We start from the raw sequence: 14,381 nt of genomic DNA, 5'->3' as shown, positions 1-14,381 counted from the left end.
TGGGTGCATATATATTCAGTATTGAAATGACTTTATTGTCTATTTTACCTTTTAGGAAGATAAAGTTTCCTTCCTTATCTCTTTTAACGCTATCTATTTTTGGTGCTACTTTGTTTGAACTAAGGATTGCTACCCCTGCTTTTTTTTTACTTCAGCTGAAGCAAAATATATTTTGCTCCAACCTTTTACCGTTACTCTATATGTATCTCTCTGCTTCAAATGAGTTTCTTGTAAGCAGCATATTGTATGATTCTGGTTTTTAATCCACTCTGCTATTTGCTTATGTTTTAAGGTAGAGTTCATCCCATTCACATTCAAAGTTATGATTACTAATTTCATTATTGCCTTCTGTGCTATCTTCCCTCAGTTTGTATTTTTCCCCTCCCCCCTTTATCCATATTCCCCAGTATTTTGTTTCTGAATACCACCCCCTTCAGTGTGTTTGCCCTCCTATATCACCCCCTCCCCTTTCTTTCCCTTTTCCCTTTTTCCTTTTTCCCTTCCCTTCCTTTTGTTATTTCCCATTTCCCCCCACTCCCCTTCCCTTTCTCCATCTCCCCTCCCCTTTTCCAATTTTAATACCCGAAAGGTTAGGTGTTTTATAAGTTAACTGAGTGTGTGTAGGTTGACTTTAAGCAAAGTCTGATGAGAAGAATATTCAGGTATTTCTCATCTGTTCCCTTCTTCCCCTCTATTACCATAGGATTTTTGTACCCCTTAGTGTAATAAGATTTACTACATTCGATCCCCTCCCTCCTCCCACCTCTTTCCTGTGCCCCTTTTAAAGGAAATAGTATTTTTTAGATCATTCTATCTGAGTCATAGAAAATTCTGAGTGTCTGTCACTTCTAGTTCAGTATATTCTAATAGAGTTAAAATTCTTGAGAGTTATTAGAGTCTCCCAAGTGGTATTAAAGCCAGTTATATCTGTTTAGATAGCAGTCTTATGGATAGATCGTGAATGTCCATCATTTCTGGCTAGGTATATTCTCTCTGTTAGAGTTACAGTTCTCAAGATTTATGAGAATATTTTTCCTCATGCTGGGATATAGCCAGTTTCAACTTACTGGATAGCAGTTTTTTTTTCCTTTTACCACCCCATTTTTTTACCTTTTCATGTGTCTATTGAACCTCCTGTTTGATGCCCATATTTTCTATTTAGCTCTGGTCTTTTCATCAGGAATTTTTGCAATTTTTCCATTTCCTTAAATATCCATCTTTTTTTCCCTGGAAGAGAAGGCTTGGCTTTGTGGGAAAGTAGATTTGATCCCTTAATGTTGATGCAGCCAGGTCCTGCATGATCTTTACTGTGGCTCCTTGATATTTAAATTGTTTCTTTCTGGCTGCTTGCAGGATTTTCTCTTTTATCTTATAGTTCTGAGTTTGGCCACATAAATTCCTTGGTGTTTTCATTTTAGGATCTTTTTCTGGAGGGGATCAATGTATTCTTTCAATAACTACTTTGCCCTCCAATTCCATGATATCAGGGCAGTTTTCCATCACTAGATCCTGTAATATTAAGTCCAGGCTTTTTTTCTCTTCAATGTTTTCAGAAAGTCCTATAATTCTCAGGTTGCCCCTCCTCGATCTATTCTCGAGGTCAGTGGTTTTGTTGATGAGGTATTTTACATTTTCTTCTATTTTTTCGATTTTTCGATTTTGTTTAACTGGCTCTTGCTGTCTCATGGAGTCATTAGTTTCTGTAGACTCCATTTTTTTTGGGGGGGGGAGTTTTCTTCATTAACCTTTTGCAACTCCTTTTCCAGTTGGTCAATTCTACTTTTGAAAGAGCTTTCCATTTGACCAATTGAGGTTTTGAGAAAATTATTTTCTTTTTGCATTTGCCCAATTGAGGATCTGAGAGAATTATTCTCATTTTGTATTTGTCCGATTGGTGATGTGAGAGATTTATTCTCATTTTGTAATTGTCTGATTGATGATCTGAGAGATTTATTCTCATTTTGCATTTGTCCAATTGTAATTTCTAAGGATTTGTTTTCTTGTTGCAAGGTAGTAATTGTCTCTCCCAAATTTTCCAGTTGATTTTTGAGCTCCTTCCTTATTTCTTCAAGGAAGTCTTTCTGTGCTGAAGACCAGATCATATTCTCCTCAGAGGTTCTAGGTCTTTCTGAGTTAGGGTCTTTCCCTTCCAAGAATTTTTCTATGGATCTACCTTTCCTCTGACCTTTCTTCATTTTGATAAGACCTTGAGTTGGGGAGGGGCTGGTTCACAGGGCCTTGGGATCACTAGAGGCTTTACTCACTAAGTGCAATTTCCCTGGCTGGCCAGTAGGAGGTGTTGGTTGCTTTCTCTTAAGTGTCTATGACCTTGAATGAGGCCTTCTCCCTTTGCTTGAAGGGAGGAGTTGGAGCTATTGAATTCTTTTGCCTTCAATCAATGGTGCTCTTTACCCTGGCCTGAGGTCATTCATCACCTGGGTTTTTTCTTCTGCTCACACACCCGGGCCTGAGGCAGAATTAGTCTGCAATTGTTTGTTCCAGAAGAGATCTGAGCTGCAATGGTGGCATGGACTCTGAGTTCCTCAGTCCAGAGGAGCCCAGGGATGGTGTCTGCAGCTCACTTGCACCGGAACTCTCGCCCCAGTCCTGTCTGCAATCTCCCAAGGGATAGCACCAACACCAGTGCCTCTGCTTCCTAATTGACTCAAGTCCGAGCAGTCTAATCCCACCGCTGATCCAGCAGGTCTGGCTCTGGCCCTCAGACTCCTGGCTCCAATTCAGCTGTTAATCTGGTTGATTTGGGGTTGATTCTCCCTCTGAGCCCAGACTCACCCATTTGAATTCATCCAGTGCTGCTGGGGGAGACAAATCCTGAGGTAGATGTTCTTTCTCCTGGCTTTTCTTTCTGGGTTTTGTGGGTCAGATTTCTTTTAAGAGGTTTGTTTCGTATGATAGATGAGGAAAGATCATGAGACTTTAGAACTGTGCCTGTCTTCTCTCCACCATCTTGGCCCGAAGTCCAAGGGTTTTTATTTTTTAGCAAATATTCTGTAGTCGTTTGTCATTTCTTTCTCCAGCTCATTTTACAGATGAATATACTGAAGCAAATAAGGTGACTTGCCCAGGATCACACAATTGGTAAATATTTGAGGCCAAATCTGAATGTAGATCTTCCGGTTTCAGTCAGGCGCGCTATCCATTACATCACCTAGCTGCCCTATTTTCACCTTATTACAGAAGTAACTAAGATCCAAGGGGATAAGTGATTTTGCCTATGATCACATAACTAATATGTGTTTTGCAGTCAGGTATCTCCTAATTCCAACATTTTTTCCCCACAATATGGTGTTATCATGCATTCTGGAATATGTCTAGTTTTCATTTTCCACAATGACATTTTCCCCATCCTTAGGAGCATTAAGTATAAGAGTACTATTAGTTTTAGTAAACAGAATTTATTGTTTTTGATAACAGAAGTACTGTTAATTGTCACCTTTATGTACAATACACAACAGGAAAGAAGAGATGATAAGGCTATTCCTGAGAATTTCCTGTTCTAATTAGGCAAAGTAAAATTTAATAAGTATAAATGTAATAGAGCCATACCCTTGGTTACAAAATATGAACTTAAAAGTTCCAGGATAGATGAGGAATAACTAGACTGTGGTTCATATAAAAGGCATCTGCAATTTTGGTTAAAGGTAAGCACAATATGAATAATGTATGTATATACATACATGGTTTTTCAAAATTCTTAGTGTAGTTTTAATTTCTTTAAACTTATAGATAGGTGATGGATAAAGTGACAGATGATGCACACATGTACATTTATATGTGCACAAATATAAATACACATATGTGTTTATATTCAGATGTAATTTCACTGGCATTGGGAATGCCCAATAAAGAAACCTTTCAGTCTTTAAATATTTAAGATTATACCTCAGTGAAATCCAGTGATAAAAATATCTATGGAAAGGTAATCATTTATGGTGTCAGAAGATATGAGTTTAATCTTGCCTCTCATGCTTACTGCTTATGTGATCTAGGTAATCACTTAACCTCCTTTGGGCCTCAATTTCCACACTTGTAAAATGAAATCTCTTCCAGTTCTTGAGTTAGGACGATCTAAACCCAGAGAGCCTTATATTGGGAAACTTACAGTTATTGCTATTCAAATTTTCTTGTTAATACTTGCCTAAATTTGTATGTTGTCCTTCATCCATCCAGTAAGCTCAAATAATTTCATTTGTATAAGAAGCAACTTCAGTACTTATTTTACATCCTGAGTATTTTTTACATCTTTGCAATGGATCTACAGAAATCCCTATCTCCTCATGAACTGAACAAGCTAGCCTCCAACATTCCTATCATATCTTCTGAGCTCACTGCTCTCCTTAAATCTAAATCTTATGTGGACATAAATCCATAGAATAAATTCCATGGGATAGTTGATCCATGGAGTAAAAGGGTAACCACTATTGCCAACAGTCCTGCAAGTACAAGCTTCTTATATGAAGCTGCTTATGTGAATTTTTTAAAATGCAGGAAAAGCTTATTTCTCAGGGCTGTCACTTAGACTTGCAATTTGACAATAATGTCAGAGCTCTGGGTTCTGGGAAGAAGGGAAATAGTGCCAAATGAGATCTCATTGCAGAAGAAGAGTATGACCATGGAGTGAAAATTACACACACACACACACATGAACACACATATATTCATGCATCAATGTACTGCTGTGGGTATGGCTGTTACAAGGAGAAAGTCTTGTGTACTATGCTATACAGTAAATTGCCTGAGGTTTAGTTACAAGTTCCAACAAAAAGTTGAGCAGTTGTGATGGTGTCACTCACAAGGACAGCAGTAACTGTGTGCTGGGTACCTCATTTCAAGCCCTTTCCTATTATGTTTGAAAGGTTCCTACCATTTCCTCTCGCAACTTTAGTATCTATTTTATAAAACATATATAGGAGTATTTATATCTATATAAATAAAGTATTTTTAAAAAACTATAAAACTAGTAATAAATAACTTCGACTAATTTTGCCTCTCTTCATTCTTATAGATCAGTAAGGACAAATTTCAACATTGTACAAAACCATCTTACAGGCTAATATAGAGAGAGAGTTGGAAGGGACCTTGAAGATGATCTTGTCCACTTCATCTTATTCATGAAGAAACTAGGGCCCAAAGAGGTTAAGTGACTTGCTCAAAGTCAAGCAACTAGTAAGTGGCAGAGGTGAAATTCAAATCCAGGTGACTTAGCACAGCACCCCCCACTCAAATCAAATTCATATGATTGTCATGGAATGATTTCCCTGATGTCATGGTTTTCTTCAATAATGAAGGACAAATATCAGACCTATCATCTAATGAAGGAGATAACATGGAAACAAATATACAGAAAGCAAGCTATATACAGGATAAATAGAAAATAATTAAAAGTGGGAAGGTACTCATATTAAAAGGAGTAGAAGCGGAAAAGAATGAGTTTTATTTGGGACCTAAGCCAGGGAGGTCAATAGGCTGAAAAGTGGAGGGAAAGAACTCCAGTATGACAACAACAACAACCAAAAAATGCACAGAATCAAGAGCTGAAATATTTTATTTGTGGAACATTCAGCAGAACAGTGTCATTGGACCTAGGATTACACTGGGGATGTAAAGCAGAAATAGAAGTAGAGAGGGTAGCTAGGTTATGAGGGACTCTGATATCAAACAGAACATTTTGTATTCAGTTCTGGTAGCAATAGGAAGTCACATGAGTGTTTTGTTTTTGTTTTTGTTTTTAGTAAAGGGATGATGTAGTCAGACCTATGCTTCAGGAAAATTCCTTTTGTGACTCTAAATCTCTACCCAGCTGCCAAATTGATATTCCTAAAGAAAAAGTTTGATCATGTCACTCCCTCATGCAAGAAGCTCAAGTGAGTCCCATTTGCCTTCAGTCAAAGATAAAAACAGAAATGTCATAGTTAGTTGTTTTAAAACCCTAGATAGTCTGAACCTAACCTACACTTCCAGGCTTAATTGTACATTACCTTCTTTTACATTGCATTTCAGCTGACCTGACTTGCTGGTTGCTCCATTTTCAGAAGATTTCATTCCTTCCCAATGTTTTTGCATAGACTTTTCTGCTCCCATTCCCCTGCTTGGCACAATCTTCCCTTCTCATCTTTGGCATTTAGCACCCTCAGTTTCCTTCAAACCTCAAGGAAGTCTACCCTCATCCTCCCAGTTGCTAATGCCCTTCCTATAGAAATTACTTTGATTCTATGTTCTATTTAATTTATACACATAATCTTCCCCACTGTAGAAAATGAACTTTTTGAGGGCTGTAGCTATTTTGTCCTTATCTTTGTGTTTCCTGAGGTGCTGGACACAGAGCTTGCTACAGTTAACAATTAATTAAATTGAATTGTTTCTAAGCAATGTTCAAAAATCATTTGCTTTGTCATTGATTTTTAAGTGGATAAACATCATTTCCCCTACTTGTTTTTGGAGTAAATCAAGTCTGTGTTCTCAGACCTCTGCAAAAGCTGTATAGATAACACTGTTACTAATTCCAAGCGGAATCTAACTCTCTAGATTTTATCCATGATAATTAGCTAATGTGATCAGTAGAAACAAAATGAAAGGAAGTTGCTAAACTTCTATTGTATGTGTTTTTTATTAATTGATAATACTGTTTCACTGAATAATAATGAAGTAATTACCATCACCCAAGACTATTTCTGCTGAACAACACAGAGATTAAAGATGAAATGAGGTCACCCCTGTAAATAAATTGGACCCAGCTGTAGCATGTCAAAGTCTATCAAGATCTAAGAAGGAAAAGAAGCCAGAAATGGCATCCCATGGATCAGAACCAGGGGCTCTCACAGATCCCCTCTCTGCTGGTAACTGAAATAGATACTGGTGAATAATAGCACCAGGAGTCCCTGAGCAGGAAGTAAAACTCTCTACACATGTATCACGTCCTACTCCTATCCCCATACCACCAGAATAGACTATTTATAACTCCATAGTGCAGGTGACTTTGGGGGGGGGGGGCTGATGGAAAACCAGTTGTTGCTGAGATTGTTTTTTTTTCCAACTATGGTAAAAATTCATGATATGAACAATAACAATTCTGACAAAATCATTGCACTGTTGCGATAGTGAGTTTGGACAATTTAATAAATCTCAAGTAGTATGGATTCATTTTATCGATTATCATTCAGTCTTTGAAACCATCAGGCTAAAATAGAAAATTATACATGGTTCAGTCCACATAAACAGACACAAATTTTAAATTGCAATATAAGCTATTTTACACTTCATGTGCTTCTATATACATAACTAGAGGTGAACAATTCATGATAAAGAAAAACTAGATTTCATGTTTAATTTGCAAAATAAAAAATACATATTTTCATAAACATTCTCTTTGTACTTATAGGCATGCTTTCTTTGGATAAAAATTCTGACCAATGTGATTATTGAAACTGTAATTCAGAGATAAACCTTTGTGATGGTATCGTGCAAACAATATGCCCTTGACTAGATTTGAATAAAATTCAATCATGTCTTTCTAGTATGTTATTTTTAGATTTTCAAGTCATTGCCATTATTGTGTATAATACTGTACATAATATAATTGTATATAATTCACTAATACATTTCTCCAAAAATGTGTGATACACACTCTTTAGACAACAAAATGATTGCCACATTCAAATGTTCCTGTCTTGGAATGTAAGGTGCAGATCAAAATTGTCAACCCAAATCAAAGACCCTATGATTCCTACCATGATGAATTTTCCAATCCATCATCCAGGCAAGAAACTTGCAGCCCAATAAACTCTCCAACACAAAGCCTGACAATAACTTTGGTTTCTTATAAGTTCATATCAGAAATGCACAGGTTCCTACATCCTTTTCAAACCCTATTTCTGGCCTTAATCCCTGAAATGACAACCAATATAAATACACAAAAGAAAAATGTCAGCTTTGAAGTGCTAACTCTCAAAGGTTAGATTTCTTGATGGAAAGATGATAAGGGCATTGATTATTGCCAATGAAATATTTCTTCCTGATGACATTCTGAGATAGAAATCTTGTGTGTCAAAAACCTCTTTTACCTCTTAATTTCTACTAAACACTGTGCTAAGAATAAATAAATGAGGAGTCACAATACATGCCAATAATCATGTAGTTATTTCCTCAAAATGGTTTTATGAGCATTGGGATCAAAAGGCATCCAAGCAGAAATTATACCCACAGCCTAGAAGCAAGATGAGAAAACAGCCTTCACATTAAACAAAAGAGGTTCGCGGTTGCTACCCAGAGCTCTGGCGGGAGAAACAAAGCTGCCAAGGCATGCTGTGCCTCAGACACCTATAGATGGTTTGATGATACTATGATACTAAGCCTGATAATGATATCAGAGCTCACTGATAACCCTGCCGATTCTGTGACTCCTGTCACTCACCTCAAAGGACTTCTGCTTTTCCCGAACACGCCGACTACAGTAGTTTGATTCATGGAAAAATGATTAGACTCTCTCAATCATTCTATTGTTATCACTTGAAACGTCTTTCCTTTCACCCTTTTAAGTGACATTAGAAAAGCCATCAGCCTCTTCTCCCAAGTCATACCTCTAAGCTTCCATCCCACCAGCACAACTTACCTTACAAATAAAGGATGAAAGACAGTCCTCATCTTCAACAAAAAGCTGTGTCCTTACTGACAGACACCTGGATGACTCCTAATCCCAAGGCTTCCCTACAGTATGCAATTGTCAAAAGCCCACGCAGCTTTCAGGACCCGTTTCATCTCCCCCCCCCCCCCACCAAAATGCACAAAAACACACATAAAGAGTCTGCAAATAGATTCCTATTGTCATGAGGCAACTCTGCCTGCCTTTTGTAAAAGAAACTGAAAACCATTATTATCTACAAGCATTTTTAAAAATAGACACTGTGAGGTGGGAGGGGGCTTGAGAGCAGTCAAGGACCTGGGTAATCAGCTCGCCAGATAAAGAGAACTCACTAGACATACTGGATCTGAGCTCGTAAAGGTTCCTCTGTCAAACCCTCCATAGCTGCTACCGCGCCTCCTCGCCGAACTCATGGCTCCTTTCTCCCAGGGCAATTTGTTTTACAGCACTGTCAGCAAACTGCGGCAGCCCACCGTTTAAAATGATTCCAGAGTAAATTACAGTTGCCAAGAGCCTGGGACCCCCAGGATTCTGTTTTCTAAAGTATTAAATTTGATCTCTTTCTCGTAGTCTATGGAAATTCCACAGAGTAAAGAAAGATTTCCCCATCCATCCTTTCAACAATTTTTAAGGGTTTCATGGGGTGGGAAGGAGAGCTAGGGGGGTGGGGGTAGAATAGGATTTGGCAGTGCACCATTTCTCAAAAGCAGCTGCTACAGCATTCTAGAGAAGCTCCGGAAACAAAACCCTGTAGCAACAGCAGTACAGCTAGGGCTCCTGCAATCAATATCGCGGGAAAAGTCCTCATTTCCCAGGCGTTGTGGGCTTTAGGGATATGGTGCTCTTGTTTGTTAAGCATGCTAAGGATCATTTCTGCATTTGTCCTGTAGGAAACACGATTAGGAAACTGTTCTGCACCGGTTTTAGCTCAGTCTTATCTTTTAGGGAAAAGAGGAGGTGCCCACCAGGGGCATGCCACCAGATTGTGCCCCCCCCACCAAACAGATAAACAAGAAAATTAAGACCCAGAAACAAATCTGGGAGCATGAGGGGGCTCAGCTTCTCTCAAACAGTCCCGAGGGTCAGTTATTTAAATTCTTGAACATTTATTGGGGATTAATCCACATTAATGGACCTCTTCAGCAGTCTAACTTTACCAGCTGCCCAAGTACCCTGCCAATTGTTCATATCCTTTCAAACAAAAGACTTTATTCCTTCTAATACCTTTATGTTAATCCTGTTAGCATAGATTAGAGTGCACTTAGAGCTGTTTTCTCAAGAAGCAATGCTGCTTTGTTGCTATATATTTCATTATATATATTATCGTGCATATACATATATTTACATAAATAGATATCTATATTCACCTATTTAACTGGAGAGGGAGGGAGGGAGGGAGGGAGGGAGAGGGAGAGAGAGAGAGAGAGAGAGAGAGAGAGAGAGAGAGAGAGACAGAGAGAGACAGAGACAGAGAGATGGGTACAGAGGCAGAGATAGAGAGATAGATAGACAGACAGACAAACAGAAAGAAAGACAGTGTTTATTTGTTCTGAGGGACAGCCAGGCTAGTTTCTCACTCCCTCCTTTCCTCTGTGCAACACAGTTTCCACAGAATAAGGCAAGGCCTAGCAGCATCAGCTAGCAGCATAATTTTTTTCCTACCCAGGGACATTCCCAGACTAATATAGGTTGTCTGAACTTATTGTTTCTTTCCAGCCATTTAGACAAAAATAAATTCAATTGAAATGCAAAGTACTGTCATTTCTTTTCTGGCAACTGCCTTGGCAATTTCAGAAGTGTGAAAGAAATGTGACATCATCGAGGAGGTGATGTGAGATCAGGACCAATGGCAATGAGAGTTATTGCTGAATGTGTGTGTGTGTGTGTGTGTGTGTGTGTGTGTGTGTGTATAATATGTGTGTATACATATATATATATATATATATTCCACCTACTCATATTTTAAGTTTAATGAAATAAGGAATTTTTAAAATCTCTTTAAGACAGAGGATAGCCTTCTGCAAATAGGTGCTTACTAAGGGTTCTTGAATTTAATTTCATTCAATCACCACTGTAGAACTGTCATTGGCAGAAATTTATTACTAACAGCAGGAGAAATAATAGCTTCTCTGCTACTGTCCTCAATCAATTCACAAATTTCATGAAATACCTTCTATTTGCCAAGAATAGGAAGACAAAAAGTGAGAGACAATCCTTGTGTTTTAGAAAGTGCTAAGTTTGGGGGCATTGCCTCCTTATGATATGGAGATGATTCTGGGTTCTCATAGACAATTCAATAAGGAACAACCTTTAGAAGTCTTGCAAAACTAGAAAGCTTTTATTTTTATAACCCCTATGATGTACTGTGTGTGTAACAGATTACACTAGGGAAGTCCTGACAGACTTGTCACCAGAAGGTAGTGTACTATGAAAATTAATGAATTATTTTGATCCTAGCAATGCACAGCTAAAGTACGGAGAGCTTATAGGTAATGTAACATTGGGAATATTGACTGAAATACTGATGAAGTAAAACCATTTTTGAATCAGTGAAGTGAAACTTATCCCTAACATTTCTATATCACTTTTCCATACACTTTTTCAATCAAGTTGCATTTGACCTTGATCATGTTAAAACTTTGCTAAAGAAGTTCAACAGCTACCTTAATTCCTCTTTGTCTAGAATAAAATCCTATTTGACATTTAAAGTTCTTCAGTATGACTCAGACCTTTATTTTGAATCTGGTGTCACATTACTTCATTTCACGCACTTGACTCTAACCAAACTGACCTATTTCCTCTTCCTTGTCCTTACCATTTGTCTCTTACCTTCATGCATTTGCACAAACTGCCCCCTGGATCTTGAATACACCTCCTCCTCATCTCCTCTAATTGGAATCCTACTTTCCTTCAAGATTCAGCTACAGTTCCATTTCTCACATGAAGCCTTTCCTAATTCTCTTTATTGTCTGTGCCTCTTTCCATGAAATTAATTTTGCTAACTCATGTATGTTTGTATGTGTGCACGTCTCCAATATCTCTGATCCATATCTGACCACTGGACCCTGATGACTCTGGAGGAGAAAAAGAAACTGGTGACTTAGCACATCATGTCATGTCATGGCTTCACTTCTCTGACGTCATGATCTTCTTCAAGAATGAAGGACAAAAATCCTCATCATCATCATCACCACCGTCATGCATAAGAAATTCTACCAAGTCAAACATTAGCTCTTTGAACCAAGAACTATTTGCCTTATATTGATTCTTGGCACCTGGGACAGCCCCTTGGACATAATAGGGACTTAATAAAAATGCTTGTTTAATTCAGGTCTGTTTTGAACCCAAGTTTTTATTTGTTTGTTTTTTAATGACATAATCATTCTTATATTCTTCACAAAAGCATAAAATATCATTTGAAAGGGATTATAAAGGTAATCTAGTTCACCATTAGCTGAGGCATGAAACTTTCCTATACTAGCAGGGGGATACAGCACATCAGAAAACTCCTGAGTGCAGCCCAAACCAGATTAAAATGAAATTAGGAAATGTTCAACAAAATAGATACAAAAACAACAGCAATCTTGTTAATCTATGGTTTTCTAAGTCAAAGTGATGTCCCTCAAGGATCCATTTTGGTTATTGCTCTACAATATTATCCCCTATACCACACGGTTAACCAGCCTTCACTTGACTACTTCCAGTGACAGGAAACTCAATACTGAACAAACAAAAGCAACTTCATTGTGAAATAGTACTATCAAAGCCTCAGTTATCCAGTCAAATAAATATATTGGAAACTTATCTAGTTGAAAGAACTTAACTCATAAACAGAAATAGCTATATAAACACATTCATGGAGTGTAAATAAACTGAGAAGAAAGTGAATATATAAATGCAAAGGAGGTGTCAAATGGAAGAAACCACCTAAGACCAACTTGTTTAAACATAGAAAGCTTCCTGAAGGAGGTGAATTTTCAGTTGTTTAAAGAGGTAAGGAATCTGGATAGAAGAGATATTAGTAGCAGTCTAGGTGAAGGAAATAATTTCTACAAATTATTTTGTAGAGGTAGAAATAGAATTTAAATAAATCATAGAATGTCATGAAAGGAAATCTTTTTTCCTTCATTTATTATACCATCAGTCATAAATCTACTTTACAAAGTTTCAAATGTGTTCCTTCCTGCTTTTGTTGATCCCAGGTACACCAGACCCTTCTATTCTCCACCAGCTCCTGGAGTCAGTCAAAGTTCATATTCACTGATTCCATGATACTATCTCTCCATTTCACCCTCAGACATCCCAGTTTTCTTTTGCCTTCAATCTTTTCAAACATAGTCTTTTCTGATCAACCCTGTTTTCTCATTAATGTGATGAAAGTATTTAAGCTTTAGTTTCAGTATTTGTCCATTCAAAGAAGAACCTTAATAAATTTAAGTATTGACTGGTTTGATCTCCTTGCTATCCAAGGTATTCTCAAAAGTCTTCTCTAGCACCACAAAACAAAACCATTAACTTTGTGGAACTCAGCTTTCCTTATTATGACCACTCTAATATATATCTTCACCATCTACTATAATAACTACTATATTCTTAGGACAGATAGGTGGCACAGTAGATAGAGTGACAGACCTGGAGTCAGGAAAACTCATCTTCCTGAATTCAAATCTAGCTTCAGATACTTACTAGCTTGTGACCCTGGACAAGTCACTTAACCATGGACTGGAGAAGGAAATAGCAAATCACTCCAGTATTTTTGCTAAGAAAACCCCAAATAAGGTCACAAAGAGTTAAACATAGCTGAAATGATTAAACAATTGGTCTTCCTTCTTCTATTCTCTTCTTCCTCCAAACCATCTATTATACCAGATCATTTTCTTTAATTAATCAAAGAACCATGTGTTAAGTGTCAACCATATGCTAGGCACTTGCTAAGTATAGGGGATAGACAAAATAGACAAAATATTGGTCCTCAGAACACTTCCATTTGATCTGGGAAGAAAACACATACATATAAAAACATGAAACCTTGATATATTGTTATATATGTAAACCAATGAATTAGATACTGAGGAATTATAAAGTGTAGAGAAAAAAGATTCTGTTTTGGTAGTCAAATTAGAGTCATAAGGAACAAAAGCCCAAATCTAAAATTATTTGTACTGTATTTATATTGCACAGGGCCAGTGAGTTGATACAGAGTATAGATTTCTGGGCCTAGAGTTCAGAAGACCTGAGTTCAAATATGACCTCAGACATTTAGCAGTATCATAGGTCAGGGGTGTAGAACCTTCAGTATGCAGTAGTATTGGTCTGATGTTGCTAAGGCAACTGCAGGCAGGGACTTAAAATTCAATAAATCTAGTAGCTTTGGGGATGAATTAATTAAGTGTTTGACCAAATATAGCTGCAAATGATGTTATAAATATCCAAATGAGGCTTGGCAGAAAAAAGGTTTCCTTAACCTCCATCTGTTTCAGTTTCCTCATTTGAAAAGTGGAGATAATTATAGCACACACTTCACAGGGTCCTGAGGACCAAAAGAGGCAGGATTTATAAAACATTTAACAAACTGTCAGACCACCTTCAGTACTAAATAAATCCTCCCTTCCTCTCTGCTTTCCTTTCTTTCTCCTTCCCTCCTCTTTGCTTTTCCTTCCTTCCTATGCATATTTCTGGCCATGGTGGTCATGGTATTTTCTTTCCCCAAACCATAAAACTA

At 37.5% G+C, this 14,381-nt stretch overlaps 1 protein-coding gene across 4 annotated transcripts in view; it reads right to left on the bottom strand.

Annotated features, from left to right (window-relative positions):
• PHACTR3 (phosphatase and actin regulator 3) overlaps positions 1-14,381 on the bottom strand; it is a 319,965-nt gene that overhangs the window by 215,631 nt on the left and 89,953 nt on the right. The window contains exon 1 of one of the 4 annotated variants that reach the window (XM_074210375.1): positions 8,992-9,842. The exons of the other annotated variants lie outside the window; for them this stretch is intronic. Within the exon in view, the coding sequence (XP_074066476.1) occupies positions 8,992-8,998 (7 nt within the window). The 5' untranslated portion in view covers positions 8,999-9,842. Of the gene's footprint in view, positions 1-8,991; positions 9,843-14,381 lie in introns of those variants that run through there. 4 annotated transcript variants of the gene reach the window in all.

This window comes from Macrotis lagotis, chromosome 1 (genome assembly GCF_037893015.1).
Source record: "Macrotis lagotis isolate mMagLag1 chromosome 1, bilby.v1.9.chrom.fasta, whole genome shotgun sequence".
Taxonomy (NCBI): Eukaryota; Metazoa; Chordata; class Mammalia; order Peramelemorphia; family Peramelidae; genus Macrotis; species Macrotis lagotis.
Note: the sequence above shows the minus strand (reverse complement) of the source record. Positions and strands in the feature narration are given on the sequence as shown.